General features: G+C 39.7%; 1 protein-coding gene across 1 annotated transcript in view; it reads left to right on the top strand.

The window, feature by feature from the left end:
• Positions 1–6,370, top strand: part of HAAO (3-hydroxyanthranilate 3,4-dioxygenase) — a 35,424-nt gene extending 29,054 nt beyond the window's left edge. Inside the window, exons 7-10 of the mRNA XM_010393668.4 lie at positions 1,506–1,651; positions 2,757–2,825; positions 4,659–4,741; positions 5,350–6,370. Of these exons, the coding sequence (XP_010391970.1) occupies positions 1,506–1,651; positions 2,757–2,825; positions 4,659–4,741; positions 5,350–5,428 (377 nt within the window). The 3' untranslated portion in view covers positions 5,429–6,370. The remainder of the gene's footprint in view (positions 1–1,505; positions 1,652–2,756; positions 2,826–4,658; positions 4,742–5,349) is intronic.
• The last annotated feature ends 21,388 nt before the right edge of the window (positions 6,371–27,758 follow it).

The raw sequence follows: 27,758 nt of genomic DNA, 5'->3' as shown, positions 1-27,758 counted from the left end.
CAATAAGATATAGAACGTTCAAGACTATATCTTGTTAATGCTTACAAATCCAGATTAAAATAAATATAAAGACTTTTTTTTTTCTTTTGGTGGTGCTTAGTTTCTCTGGAGGAGTTTGCTTTTCAGTAAAATTTGTTTTTAATATTTGAGTTAAATAATGTAAAAGTAGGGAAAAAAAAGCTTTCAAACAAAAAAATTTCTTCTTTTGCTGCAGATTTCTTCAGATTACTTTCAAAATTTCCTGAAAGAGGCATTGCCAAGAGAAATTAATTTTAAAAATATAGTTATTTTAATATCACAGAATCACAGCATGGGTGAGGCTGGAAGGGACCACAGGGGGTTTTCAGGTCAAACCTCCCAATATAATGGAGAAGAAATTTGAAGAGAAAAACTTTCTACAGCAAAAGGGGTAGGATCCCACCCAGATTATCTAGAGATGGGTGCACTCAGTGCTTACTGGGATCCCATGAACAGCAACAGCATTTTCAGTGCACTGCTATCCCTTGGATGCACTGACCCTCCCACATATGGTTCAAAAACTGTGTACAAAGTGGTCTTTAATGAAAAACTGAAATGATACATTCAAAACACTGCAGAGCATAGTAAATACACAAATACTTAAGAAAGAGCTGTTCTATTACTAGCAGCGAGACTAAGATTTGGCTGTGAGTTTATTACCACAATACATTTGGGAGCAAACCATCCAGGGAGTTTTCCAGCAGCTGGTTGGCATTACTGCTTGAAATTCCTCGATGGTTGTTCCCCCATGGCATCTCAGAACAAACTACTTAGAATCACCAAGGCAATTTCTCTGTTTCTGCACTTCACTGTGAGCTGGTAAATAACTAAAGCTCATTTCATATACCAGCAACTTGCAGCACGAATCTTGAATTTTGCCAGCTATACTGATACTGCAATTAGACCTCCAGCTATTTTAAAATCAAATCATTTATGAAGGAGAATTACTGGAGATTAAATCCAGATACAACTCCAAGAACACCACAAAAAATACATTGTATTAAATTTTAGGTTGTACTAATCTGTTTGCTTCACTGTGGTCGATGTATGTAAAAGCACATAGAGGAGAAGAAACATAAAAGCCAGTACTAACTATGTGAGAGATGTAGAATAAGCTGCTTCTATAGGCCCAAGCCCACTTTTAGAGGGATATGATATGAACAAAGACTCAGAGATGATACATCATATTTTACCAGTGCAAAAGCTGGTCTGAAAGAGAATGAGGAATATGCCAGGAAGAACTAGGTAGTGCATTGCATACTGTTTGAATACACAGTTGACAACATCTTTGAAGCATTCACTCCATAAAGACACACAAATAACATATGATTTTACAATCTCAAAAAGTCCTGATAATGACCATAGCACTGCTGACTGTTACAACTGACTTTTAGCTAGACAGCATCTGTAAAATGATCCCTCAAGTAAAATGTTTGCAAAGACCAAGGGAAGCAAGTATCACTGATAGCCCTCTGCCTTGCTTACAGATGAACTTCTGAAAGAAACACCTTTCCCACTGAATTCCAGCTCCGTAATGGAGCCATTTTCTTTCTCGAGCTGGTTAAAGGATCATCGCGGTGAAATAAAACAGAAGAAATCCTTGAGTATGTTCGGAGACAACTTTGAAACAGAGGTAGGGGGATCTAATTTCTCTGAAAAGAGAGGGATAGTTTTAAAGGTACAGATAATTGGTGGCTACTGTTCAGACTGAGTGAATCCAGGCCTGGGAACAATATATAGTCAGCAGATAAAGTTATGCACCCCGACAGAAGTACCTGGTTTTGGTCCATTGATTTGACTAGCTTAGGGCAGGGGCTTTCTAGCTCTTTCCTTCCACTTACAGAATCAACCTGAACTTTATTTATGTTCATTTCCTTTGGGATTAAAACATCTCCTTCACGCCATTCCCCTGTCCCTCTCCCCCTATTTCCCAAATCAGAAGCACTAGTGTGATGCAAATAACTACTCAAGTGTGTCCAGCTTCTCTATGTGTTTGAGCAGCATTTCATGGTCCAAGTCTAATCTGAGTGTGTAAATACCCTTTTTTTCTTCCCCCTCAATCTATATAAAGTGGAAACAAAAAACTGGACAGCACCAGATAGCCTGAGCTGCCCTAAAACATTGCACTTCACAGCTTAGTTAAACACAGCCTAGTTTGAGTGTAAATCAAGCTGTCAGCATTTGATATCTGTGCTGTATGCGTGATGTTTACAAAACATATTCTTCCCTGGAATTACTTGGAGTCACACTCCATAGCATCCAATACAGATGACAGCAAAGTGACAGTGTGGGAATGTCAGGAATAACACAGAGGGTGCAGAAAATGAGAAAGATGAAGTCCTGTCTGCAGCTTTTTTAATGTTAATGGAAGAAACTTTTCTACTTCAACAGGCTCTTGACAGGGCCCAGAGTTCATGAGGAGGAAGTGCCTGTTCCAAGAACAGAAGCAGGAAGCATATAGATGCAAAACTGAGAGTGGGAGGAGGCAGAAGGAATAGATAAGCGAGGATGCAGAGGAGCATAAGGAGTGGCAGGTGTGATCAGTTCCCTTTTTATCAGTAGGAATCAATATGAGAATACCAAACAGTGTGAATTTTAATGTCTGTAAAAATAACGTCATCTTCTATGAATATTCCCCTGTAAAAATAGAATGTTTTAAATGCTGTTGGAAGATGACTATGGACACTTTGGCCACTTGGATGAAACCATTATTTTTCTTACTTTTTTTTTTTTTCAAGGTTATAGCTTATGGACCAGGAACAACTGAGAAAAGTAAAAAGAATTCGGATATCTGGATATGGCAGCTGGTATGTGGCAATTCACACTTGTTAACTGATGAGTTCATGTTTCAGTTCAGAGTGAACAGTAGTAAAGCCTTCTAGCAACAGAAACTGGGATGATTACCTTCCTTTACATAGAAAAGATCACCAATAGGCACTACCTTTCAGCATTAAACTGTAATGAAAAATAACTGTAAAGTACTGCCACAATAAAAATAGCCTCTTTTTCCTCATCATTGTGCTGGTTTGGCCAAATTTAGAAATATATCCTCTGATAAAAGGCAGCTTATAACCAGCCCACCCCCACCAGGTTCGGGAAAAAATAAATTTTCCTCAAAGGAAAGTGAAAGAGATAAAAACTATTTGTTTAACAAATACACAGGAAAAGGATAATAATGCTAAATAATAAAACCCCTCGCTGTAGAGAGAAAACCTGGGAAAATTTCAGAGTCCTTCTATAGTTTCCCTCTCCCTCCTTGGAGCTGGGACAGGGTGGCGGGCCCACCTCCAGGGCCAAGGCCTCGGTGGAAATTCCTCCCGAGGTATTTTGATGTTGAAACCATCCAGCAGAAAAAAGGGGGGGGGGGGGGGGGGGGGGGGGGGGGGGAAAAATGAAGTCCCAGGAAAACAAAAGTTCAACTCTCTGGAGGAAGAGGAGCTGAAAAACTGGCCGAAAGCTGGCTGGAAAGAAGGCAAGCTGGGTGCTTCCCTCCTCTCTCGCTCTCCTGCCACAGCTGAATGCAGAGAGCTGTCTCTATCTCTGTGTGACCTTGAACAAGCTACAAACTGCTTTGAAGAAGTTTTGCTCAGTTTTTCCTCCTCCCTCTCAGGCTCAGTTTAAAGGCATAGAAAGGCACAAAATTAATTTCTGGGCATAGGGCAGCAATATGGGATACACATCATAAAGCCACCCCATGACAGTCATGTATGTTGATGACAGAGATACTGGCATCCATCCTTGCTGGGGGTTTTAATACACCCTACCTAGGCTATACCCTGTAAATATATCAGAATGCCTCCAAGCAATAAAGCAACATCACCTCTTAGTTATGCCTTGAAACATTTGTCCTCATACAGAAGTCAAATTGGAATCGCATAGAATAGGCTAATAAGGTCTGAAAACTTGTTTATTCTAAATTACAGTCACAGGTGATCCAGATGTCCTTCATTCAACTTGCTTCTAGAATACATTTGCAACCCAAAGGAAAAACAGAGAAAAGCTTGTTTTTGCTTACACAAGTCAGGCTAGCTTGAGAGGCAGATATTTCTATTAGTTACTCTTCTGTTGAAATTCACAGGGACTGCCAAATACTAATTAAAGACACAATAATCTCAAAAGACATTTGTTTACACTGCAGCTTACATCAGCCTGTGGAATCAAGACCTTATGGCTGGAAAGAACCTGGCTCCCCTGCTTAACAAGATGATAACTAGTCCATTCCAATATGGATGGACTCTTAGCAATTTCAATCAGCTTCCTGCTGACTTGTGAACTGCCATTCAAGACTTTTCTGCTTCCTGATTTTCAGGAACCAGAAAAGCAGAAGAGGAGCTTGAACTACTCTGGAAGATTCTCTCTCTAATTTCTGGAGCTGTCCCAACTTGCAGGCTGCTAGGTTAGATTGGTGACTGTGTACCCCAAGAATCAGGCAACAGACTGCTGCTTTACAATGGGGAACAATGAAACATATTTTTATTTATGCTTATAGCGTTAGGCAAGATCAACTGAATATTTAGCTAGACCTCATGAAACAGAGCAGGTTTGAGGTGTTCTTTCAGTGGGAAAGATTTCCACACTTGCAGTGCTTTCTTTCTGCTGGGGACAGGACATGGAAAATTGAAAGCCTTCTTTCCCTTCAGGAGGGGACATCAACTGTTGCCATGGATGGTAAAACCCTGACTCTGTCTGCTGGTGACAGCCTGCTTGTCCGTGCCCAGTCTACGTGAGTAGAGATGAACAGTGGTTCAGTGCATGATTTCCCAGCTTCCAGCAACATAAATTCTGTGTATTCAATTCTACACCATGTTGGGCATCACTGGTGCAGAAACACAGCATCTGTGAATGCAGGATCTGCAATAGCCTCTGCTATTTCTCGGGGCAAAAGTGTTTTCAGGAGGAAAAGCCAGACATTCATTCTAGTTCACCTCTTATGATAAAAGCTGGAGAAAATTAAAATAAATAAATAAAAAGGATAAGCACAACCAAGAAAATGCAGCATGCAGAAGACCACACAAAGATAGATGGCATGTATCCACCCACTGGCACTCACAGCAGATTCTTGAAGCATCAGACCAGGCTTAGGCAACATCAATGCAGGAAGTTTTGGGGTTCAGGCTGAGAATACAGCTCTGTTCCTGAAGTAGGATGCATACAGCCGTATCATAGCCTTGACACATGTGATATACATAAAGGAAAATAGCTTCCAGAGAGAATGAAAAGGAAGATATGGAGCGTGGCAAAAGCTCTTCAATAGCATCAAGGTTTCATTTGTTGGTTTGAGTGTGTAATTCCCTTGGATCCATTGGATCATCTCTCTTTCCATTCTTCCAGGTATTGCTGGAAAAGAGCAGAAGAATGTGTTGCTCTCTGCATCGCTCAGGATCCAAAACGCAAGCAGCCTTATACATAACTCCTGTGTCAGTTGGCTTTGATGATAACCAAGTTGTAACCTACTTATCTTAATCATCTTTTACTCAGGATGCCTGGAAATTTGAATACACTAGCACAATGATTACACTGAATTAAGTAGAGTCAAGTGCTGTGCCCAGTTAAACATTTTTCCCCAGGTAGTTGAAAAATATTACTGATTGTAAATTTTGCTAAAACTTTAAGATCTAGTATTATGTTTGATTTTATCTGAAAGGAAATGACAACATATCCAAGTAGCAGGATTACTTATCTAATAATACATGATACTGTCTAGAAGAAATGAGAGGCTTTTCAAATCCAAGTCTCTGCCACAAGAGGTAGAAAAGGAGATGAGACCGATACGGTTATATTACTTAGGTAACAGTTTTTATTTCTTTGAATCAAATTTTTCATTTGTAATAAATTAGTACAATGCTAGCTACACAGCCCAGCTCCAGGGAAGATTTAATTGATAGTAGGTCACAGGTCCTCTGAGATCTTTGGCTGAAAGTTTGTTTGGTTTTTTTAAAGGCCCTGTCTGCTGCACTGCTTGAGAATCTCAGTGCTTTGTGAAAGAGAGGAAGGTGCATTAGTAAATGGGGAAGCAGTACCTGCAACAACATCAAGCATTACTTAGTCCACCACTGTACTTGCTAAAGGTACAAGTTATTCCCAGTTTCCCAGATCCAGCAGTGCAGTATCCATCAGTGATCAGCAGTACCCCACACATGCCATGCTGCATGCTGTGTGCACACTGCCAGGAACATAGCACTGCAATAGGACTAAACAGGAGCAGCTGGGTCACGGGTGTGCTCCTATGCAGCAGAATTCTCCAGTCAAAGTAGTTTTAAGAGGTGTGTTAGGGGATAAGAGAGCAGAAAAATTATTATAATCAGTTTCTATTAACTGCTGCTTCTTTTCAAACAATGAGGTTTCTTGCAGAAAAAATAAATGTCAATTTATATTTTGCTGCTTTTATTCTAGGAACTCTTCAGAAGGGTTTTTGTTTGGTTTGGGTTTTGGTTTTATTTAATTATCCTTCACATTGTTAACATCAGAAAACAGGTTGCTTATATACTTGCAGGTATTATCAATTAAACATTTGAGAAAGCAAAAGTTACCACTCCTTGATTTTTAAAATTCTAATTAATTACAGAAAAATATTTATTTAATCTATCACCTACAAAGCTCATTAAACTGAGATGTCATATGTGTTTTATTCAAGTGTTCATTCTTCTCATGAAGAAGACACATGTGGCTTGGCTTTAATCTATAACTTATACTTAACACCAGCAGCTTTTCTAGCAAAGCATACAGCAAAATTCTGCTACATCCACCTTAACAGGGAGCCTAACTCGAAAAGCTGAACCCAGTCGTTAAGGCTGTAATAGGTGGGAGCTGTCACACACATGAAAAGGAGCTGTAACATTCCCTTTGAACAAGGGAGTCATTTTTTTCTGATTGCCATTGGTACTGGTGTGTTTATGTGTCTGCAGAACTGACTACTCAAGTGAACATCTATGATTGAGGGATCTAGGGTACCAAAGTGTTATATCTTTAGTCCAGCAGTTACAGGGTAATCACAGAAATATTTCCATATTTCACACTGAATGATAAGTGAGTAAAACACAGCAACATGTAGAACAATATCCGGAATAATCAGCAGCTCTTCATCCACTCAGAGGCACTGAAAACCATGGAACTTTCAGAATAAAAATTAAGGCACCTCCAAATTAGATACCTCCCATGAAATAATGTTAAGGCCCCACTCAAACTGTACTTGCAATGCCTTTTATAACAACTTGTGCTTAAACACCTAAATTCTATCCAAGTCACATACTAGGTGCCAGGCCAGGAGCACTAAACCAGAGCTCCATCATTGTCAATTTTGCCACAGCCCACAGTCAGAAACCAGGACTTAGTAGGTCATCAGTTAACTTCTATTGAGGAGCTGCTGTCCTCTAACAACTAGGTAAGAGGTGTTAAGGCTCAGAAGTATGGCAAAGAATCGGGAGCAAACCCGCATGAGATTTATAAAAACAGTTAAATACCAAGAGAAAATAATTTTGTTTTCTAGTGTGCCTTTTGAGAATTCTTTCTGTTGTTTTGGTGTCCAATTCCCTTCCCCTCCCACCCCCTCCCTTTCAATTCAATAGTTATTTGTAGCCAGAGCACAAATGAGAGCACAGAGAATACTTGTTGTTTACTCCTTCCAAGGTGCTTAACCACTGTGGTTCAGAAACCTGCAACTTCTCCTGGGTTTTCAAATAGTTCCAGAGGGCTTCTGGGCAGACAGTGAATCCTTTTCAGGTGCTTTACTCTTCCTCCATATTATAACTGTTCTAAACTGCCCCAGCAATGGTACATGTATAATTAGATACACCCATGCTCCTCTGTTCATGGGGAAATTGGCCACATGCAAGTCTGGAGTCCTCTTAGGTGCTCTTTCTGTGTATGTGCACTCAGCTCAGCAGATACTTCAGTTGCTGCAGCCAAGGGTGCTAATCTTGCCTCATAAAGAAGGATTTCAGGCTAAGGTCAGTGGTAAAGGCTTAGTTAGACCCATGTTGTTTGCAGAGTGCCCTAATGCACTCCTCTTGACATTGTGCTTGTTCATGCATGTCCATGAAACACACCTGACAAAACTGTGTCCTACAGAATCACAGAATCAATTGAGGTTCAAAAAGACCTCCAAGATCATCAGATCCAACCTTTGATGGAACACTGGCTTGCCAACTAGACCACGGCACTAAGTGCCACATCCAGTCATTTCTTGAACACCTCCAGGGATGGTGACTCCACCACCTTGCTGGGCAGCTCATTACAATGCTTAACAAGGCCTTCTGTGAAGAAATTTCTCCTGATGTCCAACCTGATTCTCTCCCAGAACAACTTGAGGCCATTTCCTCTCACACTGGTTGCCTGGGAGAAGAGGCTGATCCCCACCTCATTACAACCTCCCTTCAGGCAGTTGTGGAGCACAATAAGGTCTCCCTGAGACCTTCTTTTCTCCAGGCTAAACACCCCAGCCACACCTCATATGCCTTACACATGAAGCACTTCATATGATTTACACATATACATGACTGCTTTTCTTTACAGCTCTTTCTATACAACATACCCCTGCACCCTGATTTGGATACTCATTTGCTATCTGAATCATGCAGATATCGGGACACCTGATGCTTAGTAAACTTGGTACATTTTAGCAGGATTGTGCTAACCTTATGAGCACAGTATTGCACAGACAGGCCAGGTGCTGCTTGATGCTTCTGCAAGACTCAAGTCTTTATACAAAAACCTTTATACAAATAAATATTCTAAGCAGTATTACAATAAAACCTACACAGATACAAAACTATACCTGCATCATTCTTTGTAAATTACCTTTAAACACATGCAGCATTGTCCAGAGTCAAAGGTTTGAGCTGACTTGAAAGCTTAGAAATGTACATAAAGGAGTTTGAGCCCACCTACAAGCATCCAGAAAGTTATGCCAAGGCAGAATTTCACCTATCCTAGAAGTCAGCAGTTTTCCCTTTAACTTCAAATGGGAAAAGGTGATGCAGCCCAATCCTGCCAGCTGTTGATTAAAGCAGCAGAGCACCTTTTGAATGTTTAATCCCAATGAGATCACTGATAAGCTTTGTAAAGAGAAAATTAAGCCACTCTTTTTTAGCTATAGATATATTTTGATTTCTATTAATAACATTTAAGTCATATAAAGAGTAATACAAGTATTATTATAGTACTTCACATTGAGCAAGCAACTCACAATCAGCCTTTCATGTAAATTAGAAATATAGATCAAAATATTTAAAGTAGTTAGTGTCTCCTATTGCCACTAGGCTAGGCAGGCTTGACCTCATGGGATACTTATGTTCTCATTTTGAACTATGCTGACTTACATGAATGATGGAAATAAATTGGTATGTCTCACTGTATTCCTCCTTATTATGGTTTCATATTCCAAAACTTAACAAAAATAGTTGATTAGCAAAGTTACATGATTAATGATACATGGTTACCATTATCACCCATTTAAAACAAATAGAATTGCTTGAAGTAACATAAAAATTAAATAATCCTGGTAGAGCAAATAAAGTTTCAGTCTTCACCAGCCCTTTCTATAATCTTGAAAGAAGACTTTAAAAAAGCAAGTTCATGCAAAACATGTAAGTTTATGGCTATGAGGGAATCACAAGAGAAAAGAGTGACCCACACAGATCATGTAGTGAACACATCCAAGATCAACAGAAGAGCACAAGATTGTCCGATTAAAAACCACAAAGCCAAAAAACTCCCAAGGAAGAGTGAAGATAATGATCTAATGCTAACTGCATTTGAGCTCACAACACAAACTGACAGCTTGTAAAAATCAGTAGAGGAACCCTTCTTCCTCAGTGCTTGCTCCACTTTTAGATCTTGCTTATTTGAAATAGCAAACCCTACCAGAGGCATAAAACTGACTAGATGGATTGGGAAACTGGTAAAATCAGGAGCGTTGTAATAAAGTTTTCCCTCAGACCCACACAGTATTTACTTACACCTGTAAACCAATCTTATCTTACTACATGAAGATAACAAATGCTTTTATTCTGTTGTTAAAAACATTGATTGTAGTGATTTCAGTTCTCCAGACATATCTAATAGAACAGATGCAGAGAAAGCAACCCTCCCACCATCATTGCATGTAAGTAAAGGAAAAAAAAATACATAAGCTATTTAACAAATTCCTACATAACCAGCTTGTGTTCATAATGGAGACATTTCAAGGCTTTGGAGTGTTTTCATTTAGTTTATTTTCAGTTAATAAACCAGATGCACCTGAATGAACACTTCAGACTCATGAAGATCATCACCTCGTGGTCTGTTTCCGATTCAATACACAAGTACTTGTGGAGCTACTCTTTAGTATCAAAGAAGCAGAATAAAACCTGATTGGACCCAAAGTAAAATTGTTGATTTTTAAAGTAATAATGAAGACAAATTTAATATCCACCCCTCAGCTCAAAGTTTTTACCTGACCTACAGTTCTTAGCACTGTCTGGTACAGAAAGATCTTATGCTGGATCCAGTCAGTAATATTTTCAGTGCTTGTCCAAAAATTTTGGAAGCAAATAAAAACTCTTCCTTTTAATATCACTGGAATTTTGATGGAAGCTTGACAGCTAGAGTGATGTTTACACACACACACAGTCAGACAGTTTGTATTCCAAAAATAAGCCCTTAAATTGTGAAATCATTAGGGAAATCATTCCCAATGCACACATGAAATTCCCTTCTGCAGGCATCTCCCCTTTTTGAGGTGTACAAATGATAGAACAATTCTTTCCAAGTTGCTGTTGCTCTAGGTTAAATATATCTCCAAGATCTTTGGTCTGGTAATTCAGTAGAAGTTGCATGAGAACCACATACTGAAAGATTTGAACACTGCTTTGTATTTTTAGCGTTGCTAAATAGGCACATATACATGGCCATTAGAGTGCTAAATAAAAAATTCTGTCCCTGGTTTTGGAGATAAATTACACTGAAATTGAAGCAAAATTATTTGAGTTCTAAAAAGACTTTATCATACAATCTTATAAGCCCCAGAGAAAGATGCCATGACTATGACAAAGTAAACTAAGCATAAGCCCATTTGGAGATTCAGTGAGGAATTTGGGTGCATCTTTATTACATCAGAGAAAAATAGGACTTTTGAAGTGCTGGACAACTATAGAAAAAATATTATTTAAACATGTTCTAATGTTTTTCTGCTGGAAGAAAAAAAACCTAGCTTGCTTAAAAGTCAGAACCAAAGCACACGGATGATGGACTTTGTAAAGTTTCTACTTTAGAAACTGTCAGCGCAGACAAACTTTTCTAGACTATGAGTTGCCCATAAGTTCAAACCATGCACTTTATAGTTTGAAAATAAATTTGACAATTCAGTTGTGTAAAGCAACAAAACACATGCCAATTTGTAGAACTGAAGCTTGAAAGCATCAGCACGTAATTCCCAAATACCACAGAGAAATGCAGTCATTGCACCTTACCTAGCTTTTTGTCAACTGTCTCCTCCTCCAAGGAGACCCCAGGGCAGCATCTGGAGTCCATGCAGAAGGGAAACTTGGGCACCTCCAAATAGGCTGCACAATAAGTGCTGGGCTGAGCAGAGAACTGCACTCACAGTGCAGATGTCCACAGCTGAACCACAAGAAAATTCCTGGAGGGATATTTACGTGCCACTCTGACACACACACTCTGCTCTCAGGGTGCTCAAAAAGCCACCTTCACTGAGGAGCCACAGGCTCTTTTTCCAAGAGCCAAGCAAAGCTCATTCTCTTCATGCAAACCACTGCTGGAGATCTATAACCTCATTGACCTGAAAGCACAGTTCCACAAGCAGCAGAAGCCCCAGGATCAGCTCCCACCTCTGCACAGGAGAAGGAAGTCAAGCTCAAATCTTTGCTGTCATGCAGGAACTTTCCAGTCACAGGGATGCTGTTAGAGCATTTCCATCCCTACTTGATACAGCTCAACTGAGCCATGCGGGAAGCACCACAGTGTTGCTCGTGTGCCAGAAGAGAATTCCGACTCCCCAAATGCAGTTACTGATGGTATTAGTCTATAAAACAGGAGTACTGACAGAAAGAACATATCATTACAAAGCCATTGTTTCAGTAGCAATTATTTGCCTGAACACGTTTGTGACCCAAGCTGTCTATAGCATCTTGGCATACATTACAAAAAGAATGTGAACACCACATTTTGACTAGAGAAGAAATCATCACCAAATTGTCAAAACACCAGTAGATCAGCTTTATTTATGACAACCTGAGAAGAATGTTAACAGTTCCTGATTGTTTCCTGATATTGGTGACTAACAAGCCACATGGTTCAGACCTTGTGTGCTTTATTATTGAGTGGCAAATCAACATTTAGTGGGCAGATCCACTCCTCAGACAAGAGCTCATTATTCTCTCCAAGAGGAAAATGGCAAATACTGAATGAAACCAAGTAAAACTTCCACAAAAAAAGACAAGGATTCATTTAATTATTTATCTACCAAAACATACTAATATAGCTTACTTTTTAACCAAGGTAAAAAAATGTAGTTGAGCACTGGAATCAGATTGCCATATGCCATCAGAATTTGAGTTTAAAGTGAAAATGAAGCAACTCTGGCTTCTTTCCAATATGGATGACAATGTTCAGCTGTCTAAAGCCATTTCTTTCATTTTTTGGATATAAACGAGGCAATATACACCCAATTCTTCACTGAAAGCAATTTTCACTACTTCCATCTTTGCCATTTTAGATGAAGCCACCCTGATTTATGCCACTGTGTTAACAGAATCAGGCTGCCACACTACAATAATGCAAATGCTGCCTTGCTGCGTACTGCATCACCCCAGTGCCATTGCATAGTTGGGTAATTTATATACTGCATATATACACACACATCATACACAAACACACACACATATATATATATATATATATATATATATATATATATATATAATCTGTCTTCTGAGTATTTTTATGCCCTAATTAGTTGTATCTTGCCCATACTGGTGAGGTTTGTGCCAAGCATACCGTGTGTGCTTGGAGGTTTGTAACACGACTAGCCCATTACTGGCAGTCAGAGAGAGAGATACTAAAGGTCATTTTTGTTTATGTCAGACACAGGATGTTTCAGAAGCTTTTATGGAGCAGCTACATCTGTGCTCTCTGTGGGTTGGATCCACTCCATACATACTGCTGGAGGACAGAAAAAGCAGATCAGACAAGAGGGAAGCGCTATACTGGGCTTCATGGGAAGCCAACTTCACTAAATGCTCCACATAACCCAGGCTTTTCACAGCATCCCAGGCAGTGGGGCTGTGCAGCTCACAGACATTCTTCATGGAGGGACAAAGGCTGTTCTTTATCATCAGTTTTAATCTAATAGAAAGGTTTCATGGCATTTATTTCCTCTACAGCAAAATTAACTCTACTTGCAAAGCTTCCTCCCCCTCAGAGGGAAATAAGATGTAGGCTCAGAAGCCCAAATCCGCAATGATATTTAAGTGCCTGAGGAACTGTGCCAGAGTGTCTGGCAGGGGAAGCTAAACAGACTCAATTTTAAAAGGGAACATAGTGAATGGAGAGACAGACTGAAAGCTCAGGAGAATGAAGAACTCCTTTTATCTACTATGGGGGGAGCTGTTAAGTGGCAAGGAAAACTTTTCTGTTCTTCCTCATCTGTGTGCTTTAACCCACCGTGAGTGCCATCTCCACCCATGTTTGAGGTGGGCTTTTGCTGCAGCTGGCACCAAACTAGTCACAGATGCTACTTCTAGAGCATCAACATCAATGTGATGGGAACTGGACAGAGATAAGTACAGTTTGTATGAACACATGAACAGTTGCCTACAAGTTCCTTGTCCTGCAGGACTAATAAATACTTTTTGTGAAAGCTACTAATATACATCTTGCATAAAAACAAGGCAAAAAAGCAGTAGAAAACATTTTTTAAAACCCATGTTACTAATTATACTATACAGTCTGTACATTTTGTCATTAAAATGCTATTTTCCATTTTTATTTCTTAACATTTTGCAGTGAATCCATTTTATTAATTTCCTTATATGTCTATACTGGGACGAATGTTATTCTCAGCAGTACTTGGGTAAATATGTAGCTGATGGAATTACCCTGATCTCACAGTACTGCAACAGAGGACACTTTGGTTCTCTGTGTACACAGGAATTATGGCTAAAGCATGACATGGTGGTGGGACTGCATCAGCACCTGAAGGTTGCTTAACACATGGCACACTCCAGTATGACACTTCTAATTCACAGGTTATAACATCACTCTAATAATGTGCCTTATTCAAAATAATAGAACAACATTTGGGGGGCTTTAAACACCCTTATTACAGCTGAGTTAGTCTTTACAGAAATGCTAAAACCCCAAAAAGTATTAGCCACATTCTAATATAAAGGAACAGCTTTCCAGTGTTGATTACATGGAGAAGACAGCACTGGAAAACAATGAGAACATCTCAAAAAAAAAAAAAAAAAGAAGTCTGTGAACTAACTTCTTTTTCATTCCATTATATTCATTCCATATATTCAACTTAAAAATAGCTTGTTAATCATCAAAAAGCCAAAAAACACAAACCACAAAAGTTAGTTCATTCATATTTTCTATTATTTCACCCTGTTTTCACAAAGACCACACCTGTTTGAAGCAGACTCTACAGCAGACAAAAGGAAAGCATGCAAATGCCAGGAATATCTCCTATACTCGTATTCTTAAAAGCCTTATATAGAAAAGTCTTTCTATTTAAAAAAAAAAAAAATCTCAAAAATCTTTAGGGGGACTAGGAGCTGAAAAGAGTTTTCTTCCATTCACTGCATTGCTTTCTCAAACAACAGAAAAACACTATTAGACTCTGACATTGATTTATCTGATTTGAAGTGAGGTTAGGAAACATATGTTAGAACAAGCAAGTATCAGTTCTTGTGCCTGTGCTTTGAAGACATTCAAACCCCTTTTACTCCAGTTTCTGATAAGTTTACGGAAACAAAAGACATAATTTATCTACCATAAGGTGTTCACTGAAGAGGTTCATGCTGTGAGGATGTCCATGGCAACTACTTAAAGAGATATAAGTGCTCATTTTTGAAATTGAAAGCCCAGGGACATGATTAGTTATGGTAATAATACCACATAAACCACCTAAACAGAGATCTTCTGTTCAGGGCCAAGTAAAGTAACTTCTCTTTTCCTGTGTGAAAACCAGCCTTCCTAAATTAATAAAACAAACAAACAAAACAACTGTAAACAAAATACTTATGTTTTCTATCAATTTTTTTACAAGAAAAAATAATGCACTTACATATGCACACATAGCTGAAATAATTACTTCCTTATATTACTTAATGTGCAATACATCAGGTAGTCCATAAAAAGTGTATGTGAAGATTATACAGTATCAACTCAAAGAGGCACAGAACCAGATTTTATAGAACTTTTCCAAATCTATTGAGATTCATTTGCAAAGAAATTCCAAAGAGAGGACAAGCACTCAACAGTCATTAAAAGATTTAAAAGTACTCACCAGTAGAGCACAGCTGCAACAACAAATTGAAGCTTTGTTGTGATGTAGCAGAAAAAAGGAGAACCTACATTAGTAAGCATTACTCCAAAGCTAAGAAGAAAAAAACAAGGGCCACCTACCTCAGCAAACAAAGAACTGGAGCAGCCAGATCCCATATACCTGTTTCCCTGCCCTCCAGCTGCAGCCTTGATTTTACCCAGCACAAATTAGGGACAGGAATTAAGCACCTGCATCCAATCCCAACCTGCAGACCCGTTAGAGATCACAACCAGAAAGCATAGACGCAATCCAAGGTTAATTTATAATGGGATGGGGCTAATAGGGAACAAGTCCTAAAACCACTTGGTCCCAACTAAGTCTTCTCAGCTGTGGTCTTTATGGTGATTGCTTGTTCCAGATGATTGTATACATCTCACAGAGATGATGGCAGATACATTTATTCATCACTTAAGGTCATAATTTAAAAGCTCTTCTTCTTCAATACACTGAAGTTGACATAGAGCATTAAAGACAGCTTGAAAACTATACTTTTTGTGATCATCTGAAAGAGAGGACTTTATATCAACTCAAGAAGAACTCCACAGAACACGTAGTTTTTATATTCTCTTTAATTCTCATCTGCTTCAGATCTCCATTAAAACTGTATAACATTAATTTATTCAGGAAAGCTTAATAGTCTCCTGTTGGAAGTTTTGTCCATTAGGGTGATATTACTGTCACTTTGTGCAAGGCCTGAATGGATGTCTTTTTTTTCCTATAAGGGCTATTATTCGAAGCTATGCTCACAGAGGCAGTTTCTTACAATAAAAATGCCTGGAAATAAAAGTTCCCTGTGATACAGCATCTCATCTTCTTATCTTCTGACTGGCCAAACAATGACAAAACTGTATTGTTCATTTTAAAGGACATTTAAGGACTCATTTGTGAAAGACATAATAATGGTGGAGAAACGTGTCAAGGAAGAGCAGTGAGTCAGACTCTCAGCAGCTACATCAGCTGGAGGAAGCCACTCAGAACCAGGCTCCACATGAACTCCCTTTACAATTCTACTCTGCCTAATTTTAGCACTGAAAAATACTTTAACTCTTACTCTCTTGGGCAAAAAGCAGATGGCAAGATTTAAAGGGATTTAAAACCTTAAGCTAAACTGTCTCAGGATTACAGCAATAGGCAGCAAAACCTTTGCTACGGGTGCCCTTCAAATGGGATGAAGAAAAGGATGAGCTGAGCCATAGAAGAACAAAAGCAGACTTAATGCACAAATTCCTATACCTGCTGATCAGCCAGTGTCCTGCAAGCAGGGACTGGGAATGAAAACCACTCCACTGCCAGAGCTGAGTGGGGAGGGGATACTTATTCTCGCTGTCCCCTTCATCAGTTGCTGCCTCTCAACCTGGGCACTGGAGAATGACACCTTCTCCTTGTCTTTGTTCCACCTGAGTTCAATGAATGCTTTTCTTGAGCAGGGGTGAAAATATTGAGTTCCTTAAAATGCTCTGTGTAGGGTTTTTTTACTACATTCACTGCCACATGGCACATGAAGACATAGCAGGGTCCCTTGTGGCTTGGAGAGACAGTGCTACTGCTGCGTGCTCAGAGGAGTTTTTCTTTAGGATTCCCTGTTCTCTGGGAAAAAGCTCACCCTCTCTCTTCTTAGGCTTATGCTGCTGCTGGAGACCAGGAGGGAAAAGCTGCACAGAAGGCAAATCCCACTATACTTGAGTCATCACTAAAGCAAATACTCTGCAATGTAAGGCTCCCATGATCAGCATGGCGCTGTAAAAACTTAGATTGTGACAATCTGTTTCCCTGAGGCTTGTAGGCTAAACAACAAGCTAGAGGAAGGGAGCTACACAACAAGCAGGGAAAGGCATCTGACAAAAGCCTCATTAGCCCTCCATTTCCTTCACCCACAGCATATGTTTGTTTTCCTCCTAGAAGCATTTCTGCAGGTCTGTAAGCTCAGTACTTATCCTAAATATCCAGCAATGAGAAACAAAGGCTGCACAGTCTTCTGAGTTAAAGAGTTATTGTGTTAAAACTTGGCTTTTCTAATCACTTTGATGTGAAAATTCAGGTGCCTGACTGAGAAAAAGACATCTAGAGTAGAACAGAGATGACTAAGAGAAAGATTCCTGCCACTTAATTGCTTTTGTACCAAAATATTACCTCGTGATGTGTAAACATCAAATTAGCAATATTCTCAGGGCAAGCAGTAATATAGCAATCAAGCAACTCCTTCCAGCTATATGGCAACAGCTCTGTGCTTTCCTGTCCTACTACTTTTTCCTCAATATTTGTCACACTGCACATTGAGTATGCTTAAAACTACCCCTATGCTGTAGACTATTAAATACCAGTTATTCTATCCCTTTGTGCTAATGCCATAACTTTGAAGATTATCAGCACTTCTGTTTCCATTTTGTAGAGAGAACCCTATGCCAGAGCTGGCAGCAGCAACATGGGAAGTCAGTAAGCCAAAATGATACTTGAAGGCCTGTGTTTATACACTGATGGCTCTCCCATATTCCACTGGAATATGCAATTGAAATTCAGCATTATCCAAACCAGGTTCAAAATAATCCTAGTATTTCTTAGCATTGAAAAAAAACACTTTCAGATGAAGCAATTTTCTTTTTATACCCGTATTTCTACTTTAATCCAATCAGTTTCTGCAATATTACTGTCCTGTCGCTACTTGGCACATTAATATTCTTCATAATCTGAGTACTTTATCAGCAGTTTAGACATTGTGTGGGAATCTTAATTCCCACTGCAAAGAGGAAACTACTCACCCTTCAGAACATGTGAGCATGGCACAAGTTCATTCGGTAAATTGCATTACTCTGTAATTCAGGATGTGTCTCTGCTGCTGAACAGGCAAGTGCTAGAAGTGAGACTGAGAGCAGTCTCCAGTCTCACCCCATAGCTCTGTCCTGAGGTGCTCCAGCTATTGCACTTCAAAATTAGGGAGTAATTTGAGGGAAGATCACTCTCAAGGACCACTTCCTGCAAGATGAATGAGGTTTTGTCTCCCTCCAGCCTTTGCCATCCTCTGGCATTACCCCCCCATGGATTACATTCTCCATCACTCCTGGCATACCCTCACACCACCTTCCAGACCATAATACGTGGTACAAGCTCCTCAAGTGCACTGTGTCCTCTCTAGACAATGTCTTTTTGGAACTTTGCATTTAGACCATCTTGTTTTCAATTCAAAACAAGCTTGCACTACTATCCACAGCTCATTTCCTACTTCTCCCAGAACCACAGATCTATACATTTATCCACTTTCTGTGGTGTATAAATTGACCTCACTGTGCAAATACGCATAGCAATGTTTGAACGCATATTTACAACGCAAATATTGCTTCAGGGAACACAAGGGATGTGTTATTCCCTGTTCTCTGAGTTCAGTCAGCAAAATCTCCTCGATGGATGTCAACAGTCAGTCACAATTTTCATCTGTAAAAATAGGAGCAGGATCTGACAGCCATACAAATTTCATCTGTTCCACTGCAACCATCTGTAATTCAATCTGCAAAATATTAATCAAGTTTATCTGACATGATTTTTCCTCCAACATCAGCTCATGATGCTTATTGCTTCTTGGTCTGTTACCGTTATACGCCAGATTTTTACTCTCCTTAATATTTATTCCTTTACTTTAGGAGAGATTGAGTTAGATTTATTGGACAACGCTTTTAGAGATCAATACCACATTACCTTCTCTTTAATCATTCCATACATATCATCTGTTTGCTATACGGCTTTCCATGGTCTGGCCTTTCTTTGCACTGCTAACCTAACATGATATGTTTAGGTTTCACAGCACATTTCAGGGTTATAACTCCCTACACACTCAGAAATTAGCAGGTCAAGCAACATCTTGCCTTTTATGCCAATTTCTTTGTCTCATTTTATTATCATGAGTTCCTAGGCCTTACTCTGAAGTCAGGATACATTTCATTTTTCCCAAGGATGACAAGGGCAAGAGTACTTCTCTCCCCTCACCTCCCTTTGAGAAAAGCTAAACATGCACACTCCCAAATATTCCAGTATCCTAGAAGTCAGGCTTAGAGTTGGATATTTTATTAATACATTTGTAGAAAGCTCTAAAAGCAGTAGAGTGAAATTCAGTGGGGACAACTGGACAACCAGGAACACATTTAAGCACAAATGAAAAAACATGGGCAACAACTTGCTCTGCAAATGTTGTGCTGGAAAACACCTGGAGGTTCTTGTAGATCACAAGATGAAAATGGATCACCAGCATGACGTTAGAAAGGAAAGAACAGACTGCACAGGGATGCACAAACAAGTCCTGAAGGAATTCCTTTCAGTCCATGGGAGACTCACATGGCTGCAGGTAAATACTTACTTCCAGCTGTAAGTACCCCATCTGAGCAGGGAGGGGGCAATACACCTCCCTACCTCTGCCAAACAGCCACCCAGTTAGTCTAGGTTCTTGTATTAAAATGCGACATCTGAATACTTTTTCCACAAAGATGGAAGAGATTCTGGTTCCGAATCTATGAGTCTTCATATAAAGCAAAGCACCTCCCAAAAATTCCCACTATGTCTTATGCTTCTTTTTTTAAACTTAAAATTTTATTTTTAGATTTTAAAAACTTGCTGGTCAGTTTTGGGAGAAAAACATTAATTAAACACAGGGTAAGTATCCATGTGAATGTTGGTCTTAAATACGGCTGTCAAAATCAGAATGTTTGTGATAAATAAAGCAGTCTCTCTGTATTAGGTGCTTATTCTTTTAGTCATTCTTCAAATGAGACTTCAAATTAGAAAGGCTTGACCTACCTACTCATCCCCTGACACAGTTACCAAGGAAGTCATAACAGACAAGAAAAGAGCTGTTTCTACCCAACATTTCAAAGCAAAAATCAAGAATCATAAATTAAAATTACCTCAAAGTGTCCAAAGCACCACCGGTGTTAATGTTGAATTCTAATAAAATCTTTGTAAAAGTTTTGTACTTCTGGTACTGCAGCTCAAAAGGACATAAATTACTGTTTCATTCCCAGAGGGACATTTAGCCTTCTTTTTAAATTAATTCTAAAACCTTGTAAAATCTAGACAAGACTCTGCACATTTGGCCACTGCTCTGCAAATATTAAGGGTGCCTAGATTCTAAAATATTTTTAGGCATGTCAGTTTAACACACAGCCAGATGCAAATTGTCTCATTTCGGCCTGACTATTTGGTCCAGCTTTTTGTTAATGAAATCTAAAGTAATGTCAGGTAAGGTAAGGGAAATTGAACTAATTTCAATAGCAGGAAGTTGTATCAGAATACATTTCCTAAACGAAGGACACATTTACAAGATTTTGTTCTATATGATACAGTGGCTATAATCTCAGATGGAACCAGTTGCCTTCTGCAAAAATTTGAGAGTTTGACTCTTAACAGACAATATTGCTACTTTCAGATAAAAAAATTCCTAATGAAAAAACTGATTTAAAAATCCTATTTTGAAAAAATTAAAATTGAGTTCCATTTTTACTCATCTACTTTGAGGTTTAACCCATCCCACTTACAAAATTTACAGTGTTATCACAAGAGCTAGAGACATCTAGGAAGCAGGAAATATGCTGGAATTTATTCCTCCCTTCCTCCCTGTCTGGCTGCAAAGTATTACATGACTGAAGAGGAGCTGGCAATCCTAACTATCAGAATTAAAATGACAAACTGAATTCTAGGGTTCAAAACCATGGTTGAGCTAAGCTGTTGCTCCTTCCCTTTTCCCATGTTTATAACAGCATTTATTCCCTCATACTGAGTAGCAAAGGTGAAGAAATGAGTCAATTTTCCCTTCTTCTACTCATCTGTGTGGCCTCTTGCTGAACTGCCTGCCTGCTGCACAGTACACAAAGCATGTGAATCCCATTTTGACATGACATGAGCTGCTACCTTGGCTTTTTTGATGGAAAGAGGAGAAGAAATTTTAAAATTGCACTGAGGAGCGATGATTACAGAAGGCACTCTTTCTAACTGCTGCCAGCTTTGCAGGAATTGGCTGAGTAAAAGAAAGAGAAGTGCCTGAAACATTTCATCGTTGAGCCCTCCTGCCTTTTCCTTATCAGTAATTAGCATGAGTAGCAGAATGTGTGCACTTCCTCAATGGAAGTAATTACTATATAGAGCTCCAGAAGTTTTCAAACCAAAGCTTAAAAGACATCTAAATGACATACGCCTTCTGCAGGATTTCTAGAGGGACATTTTTTTCCTCTCTCCTTCAAAAAAAAAAAATTATAACCATATTTTTCTTACCACAAAGATAAAAGACAGCATAATATTGACTAGGCATGCTTCAAGGCTGGATCAAAATTTTCCTGTACTGTCATGATGAACTATCAGAGAAACAACAGATATCCAGCCCTGCTGTCCAGATCTTAAAGCAATTTTTCTGCCATTGACGAGTTAGGCTTTCCAAGCCAAATTTACTCGTCTTTCACAGATTAGCTTTTGTCTTCAGGCAGGAAAAGACTGCAGACTCTGAAAGGAAGAAAATAAGAAATTTGCAAAGAGGAAAGAAATTGAAAACACCTCTAAATTTAGGTAGAACTCTCCCATTTCTGCCATCCACACCCTGCCTCCTCCCAGTTAAACACAATAACTCTGCCTTCTCTTGACAAGACCTGCTTCTTCAAGAAACACACACACACTCTTCCATCTCAGGCAGAAGAGACCACTGAGGTCATTGTGAGGCAAGTGCTGCCTTTCAGAGGACTGTTGAAGACAGTGAAATGCACCCAACAGTCCTGTCTTCATGCTTGTCACTTATTTGTGAGAGGAGACCAGAAACATTTTCAGTGGAAATAGTTCATGGTATTCAAGGTTGGACTGAAGAAAAAGAACAAGCACAGACCAAAAATAATGTGTGAAGGAGGGAATTAAAAAAGACAAAAGTGATGAAGAAAGAGGGACAAAAAAATGCACTGCAAACAATTACACCTACAGAAAAAGAGGCTTTTCTACTGGTTCCTACAAGGGCAAAAGGCATAACATTGAAGAGAGCAAATATTTCTGGTAAATATGGAAGAATGTCATACTGCCATAACTATGAATAGATGTTCCCTCTCCAGGAACTGGAAAAGTGCAGCTAGATGTTTAAGAGAGATGCAAGTTCCAAGCCCCAGACAGCAGCGTGGGAGGCCCCAGTGCCATCCCAGCAGGTAAGTGACAGTGCTATTCTGGAAACCATGTTCAGCATGTACCCAAATTAACAGCACCATAGAGAACACATTTCCTCTACAGTCTTCTAGGGATGTTTCAGAGACAGATGACAACATGATACCAAAATGAAGCCAAATATATCTTATTTTAAATAAGATAGACTATTCTAAAATAGTTGAAGACTAAAGAGTCTTAGAAATAGTTCAAGACCATGTGTCAGAGAAACATGCTAATAAATTCAGAATTTCACCTGTGACTCAGGGTCACAGATTTGGATGATAGGGAACTTTGTGTTTTGTGTTCAGCAAGGAATGGTAAAGCAAGAGAGCTTGTGACTCAGCCTTGAGGGCACTGGGATGCGTTTTGCCCCCAGAATATGTGTGCTACATGCTGAAAGAGAGCCTCAGACACAAGGTCTATCAATATTGTCATTGGACACAACTCACTGATTTCATCTTGCTGGTGGTCTCTATCACAATAAGCAAAATAAAACAGTTTTTGAAAAGGACCAGAAAAAGCTAGGTACTTCATTCCCATTGAGATCTTTGGGGAAGGCATCTAAGTATCATTGAAAAAAGATTAGATTAAAATGATTGAGACTTTTCCTGCATTTGTAAGTGGGAGCAGTTTTTAGGGTAAGCTATTATCAAACAGTTGTGGCAGGTTTGTGGGTCTGGGTCTTCTGGCTTCAGGGTACAATTAATTTATAAATATAATTTGAGACACAGGCCAGTTGCAAAATTATTCATCTGCCTCCTCATGGATGACCAGGCAAATTATGGTTTTATTTTACTCTCTGTAATTAAATTGGTTAACTGAAAACTGAGTGACTCATACTTTCTACAGAAAATTTTATCATACTGTTTGCTACTAATATTTTTCCCTCCCATTCCTCTTCAAAGGGTTTGACTTGGTGGATCCTTTACTTTTTTGTTCAATTCATGGAAAAAGGTACAGGGATCAGATCTCCTGTTCAATCACCCAGCACTTTCTATTGACATTTCCCAGGTAACATCAACAACTACAGGAATTCTTAGCCTTTCTGTACCTCTGTGTAATGCTAAACTGAGCACAAACTCTGGAAATGTCTCCTTGCCTCCATTTTCTGGAAGGGACTCATTCCATTATTCACACAGACAGATGGGCTCACATTTTGTACTATTATCCTACATAACACTGCTTTCTTTAGCTTTCATAGCAAGACATCCATTATTGCTAATGTTCAGGGCATAGCAGGTATGCTGGACTTGTGCAGCATCGAAGTGTCTCCTTGAAAAATAGTGTGGTCCTGAAAGAATCTCTATCTGCTCTATGAGTGCCTTCCCTGAGATCCTTCTAGCCTTTTTCTTCCGGTTATGTCTGGAAAGAAATTAAATTAAGGCTGTGAGTATCTGGCAACATCATTTCTGAAAATGCCTCTGTCTGAAAGCGCTGTATGTTTGCAGCACTTATTAGCATGTGCTGCGTTAAATGTGTGTGTAGCCTCGACCTGTGAGGATCTGTTAATCCATTACTGTTCCTACCTCACATGTTCCCCCTGTTCCCTGCCCTAGCCCTGGCCACTCCCTCGCTTTCTCCCTATTTGCTCCTGTACCCCAACCCCACCCAGGGACCACCCCTGGGCCCCTGACAAAACCACCCCGCACCCAGACCACCCTGTCTCTCTACCTCTGAACATTGCTGGGACAAGATGTGATTAAAGCCATCTCAAACCTTCATGGGAGACCCTTCTCTACCTCCTTTACCACCACTGCGTTGTAACGCTGCTGGCTGCCGGGGCCAGATCGCAGGGCTGTCCCAAATGGACTCCAGAATGCGACTGGTCACACAGCCCTAGGAAACCCCCGCTGTGCTCACAGGGAGCTGCAGCCTGCTAGGCAGAGTCCAGCAGTTACAACATCGACCCTGTGTCTTCATCAACCCACTTGACTCAAGTTTTTCTGCCTCAGAAGGTGACATTTAACTTCCACTGGAGAACCTGGGGAATCCAAAGGTGTAATATGCAGGTACAATTTAGGGCAGGTCATAACGAAGCTTGACTAACTACGAACACTAGGACAGCATATTTCTCTGCTTCCCAGTTCTCTGTGTTAGTAAAGCCAGGTACTAGCTCCCAAAGCTGGGAGGGATGAACTCTGTGAGTCATTTGCTAACTGTCGTGTTTCTGAGGAGTCAAACAGGAAATAACATGAGCATATGGAGAGGTGTCTCTTGGTGGAGCCTATAGGAGTGGCATGCCCAGTATTAGCTTAGCTCAGAAGTGAGGAGCTGCAAACAATCACAGACTGTTAGCTTTTAGTTGAAATGTATATTTTTTTTAGTTGAAATGTATATTTTTTAAGTCAAAGTTGCTTCTTAGCCAGCCCTCAATCTTAAATATTAATATTTTTACCACCACACTCCTTCCAGAATCATAGACTACAAATTGTCTCAGTTTGGGGGGCATATTTGTGGGTGCTGGAAGTTACTGTTCTGGATTCCAAGCACACAGAAGCCATTCCTTCAGCAAGAACTACTACCAAGGGACTTTATCCTGCCATACAACATGCTGCAGGGGATTTCCTATGCTGCTCTTCAAAGACAGACTGTCCTTCCTGAATGGGCAAAGGGTTACCTCCTAAGTGAGCAAAAACAGCTGAGGAGACAAGATTAATCCATGGATAAGATTGGCAAACTTGCAGAAAACTGGCTGTGAAAACAGAGAGATATCAGAAAAACACAGGGACCTTGAGAACAGGATATTAAAAATCAACCTTCAGACTTACCTATGATGCATGAGTTTTACAGTATCTCATAAAAGATGTTCTTCCTTTCAATTAGAAGTTTATAGGAAGAGATCGTATCTTTTATTAGAGCAACACAGATAAACTCCGTGTACTCTTCAGTCTCAAGGCAGTGATTTTCTGTCCTCAGACTAAATGTAGGGTCCTTCTCTCAGTTCCTTCTGTCCCCATTCCATTTGATTAGTTGTGCATGCAAACTACCAGGTGTGCCAGGCACAGCTCCTACCTGGTGTCCATGCTATCAGCCTGTGACCCAGAATGGTTTTATTGGGAGCCACAGTGGAGGCCGTGGTGGCATGCCATTGCTCCTAATGGCACATCAGAGCAGAGCACACCATAAGAGAATGCCGTGCAAGAGGAGAGAGAGGCCAGCTTTCCTGTCAGAGGAAATCCCAGCTGGCTGATCACAGGAGGGCAGCAGCCTGTGACATCCTTCACAACACTGATATCACACAAATGACAGAGAGATGAGGATCCTCAGCACCATCTGTTTTGACCGACTGTTCCACTCTTGTGCACTGAATTACAAATGTAGACAGAGCCCAAGGGAACTAATTAGTCCCCTCCAGAAGAGAACTGGGGAGTGAATTAACATACCCACGGGCGTGTACAATCAGAGAACCAGCAACCAGGTCAGGAAGCTGTGTTATATGACAGCAGAGATAGACCCTTCGTCATTGCTTTTTGCAATGTTATCCACCAATGATATTCCCATAAGGAAACAGTAACTTACAGCTGTTTGTAACACCAAGGTAGCACCATTTGCTTAAAAGAGCAGATGCTATACTATATTCTCTTTTTCTTTCTTACCTATCCCTCCTATGTCAATAAAAGAGATAAAAAAGTTTAGTCAGATCTCTGATCGCTATGAATGGGATACAAAGGCACAAGTAATGTGCCAAGGATATGGGGATACGACCTCTTGTTGTGCCAGGGAAGGTTTAGGTTGGATATTATGAGAAATTGTTCACTGTAAGGATTGACAATACTAGAACAGGCTGCCCAGGGAAGTGGTTGAGTCAGCATCTGTGGGGGTATTTAAAAGCTAGGTAGATGTGGTGCTTAGAGACATCCTGCAGTGGTGAACTTGGCAGTGTTGGGTTAATTGTTGGGCTCAATCTTTTCAAGCCTAAATGATTCTGTGACTCTAAGTGATAAGCAGTGAAGGGTGAGCAAAGCATTAAAGATGTGGGATTTCCTAGGAAAAAATGTTACAAGTAGGAAAAGCAGTTTTACTTAGCTCCTTCCACGAGAAGAACACTTAAACTCTTCTGTTGACTGAATTTGTAAATTGGAAACAAAATACCCAGTAAAAATTGTGACTGAACCCAAGCGTGGCAGGAGCTGAAGAACTAGGAACCATCAAGCAAGTTCCGTGAGTCCCCATTGTGTTGCAACTGGAAGTCTGGTGAGCAAGGCTGTGAAGAAGAAATTATTAATCCCAAATGCAATTCACATCATTTTATTTAATCTGGCAAGATTCCAGTGTATAATCAAAACAGTCTGGGCCCCTGTGCATTTTTGTTACTTGTCCATCTGATGGACAGGTCCAAGAAGAAAGGTCCAAGAACACCTTCCCTACAAGGTTTGTCTCCCCTGGATCTTCAGACAATCATGTTTACAACAGCAATGCAACTGTCTCTGTCTTACAACTGCTGTTATAAGCCAAAAAAAGAGTTGTGTATTCATATTTTTACTACAAGAAAGCTCTGGATTGACCCAAATTAACTTCTTTTACATTTTCCTTACTGATTAAAGGGTTTGACAACTTAATACCCATGTGGTTCTTGTTTTCACTACTATACCAAAGTTTCATTTACCACACACAGACAAAGCTAATTTCTAGAGAGTTAACACCACTAATTTGTTTCCTATACTTCTGCCATTTAGAGTCCATAAGAGCACTCCTTCTCTAGGAAAACACTGTATATGTTTCCCCCAAGTCTCATTTTATTTGGTTTACTGTCTGATAAACATGAAAGATACTTACCATACCCTTACATTTTTTAAATACTTAGCTTTTTAGAAAGAGGAGACTGTAATCCACAAGCTGTAAAAGCTTGTTGTACACTGAATATGAAGACCTTTGGGAGAGAAATTACAATAATGAATACCCCTCAATATAAACACATAACCCCCCCACTAATAAGAGCTGTAAATTATATTGAAGTATGAACTGAATTAGTCATATATAATTATCACATATATGACAGGCAGAGACAGCCTTGTCATGTGTTCTTAGAAAAGAGAGATAA

Source organism: Corvus cornix, chromosome 3, assembly GCF_000738735.6.
Source record: "Corvus cornix cornix isolate S_Up_H32 chromosome 3, ASM73873v5, whole genome shotgun sequence".
In the NCBI taxonomy this organism is placed as follows: Eukaryota; Metazoa; Chordata; class Aves; order Passeriformes; family Corvidae; genus Corvus; species Corvus cornix.
This window is presented reverse-complemented; position numbering and strand designations above follow the sequence as displayed.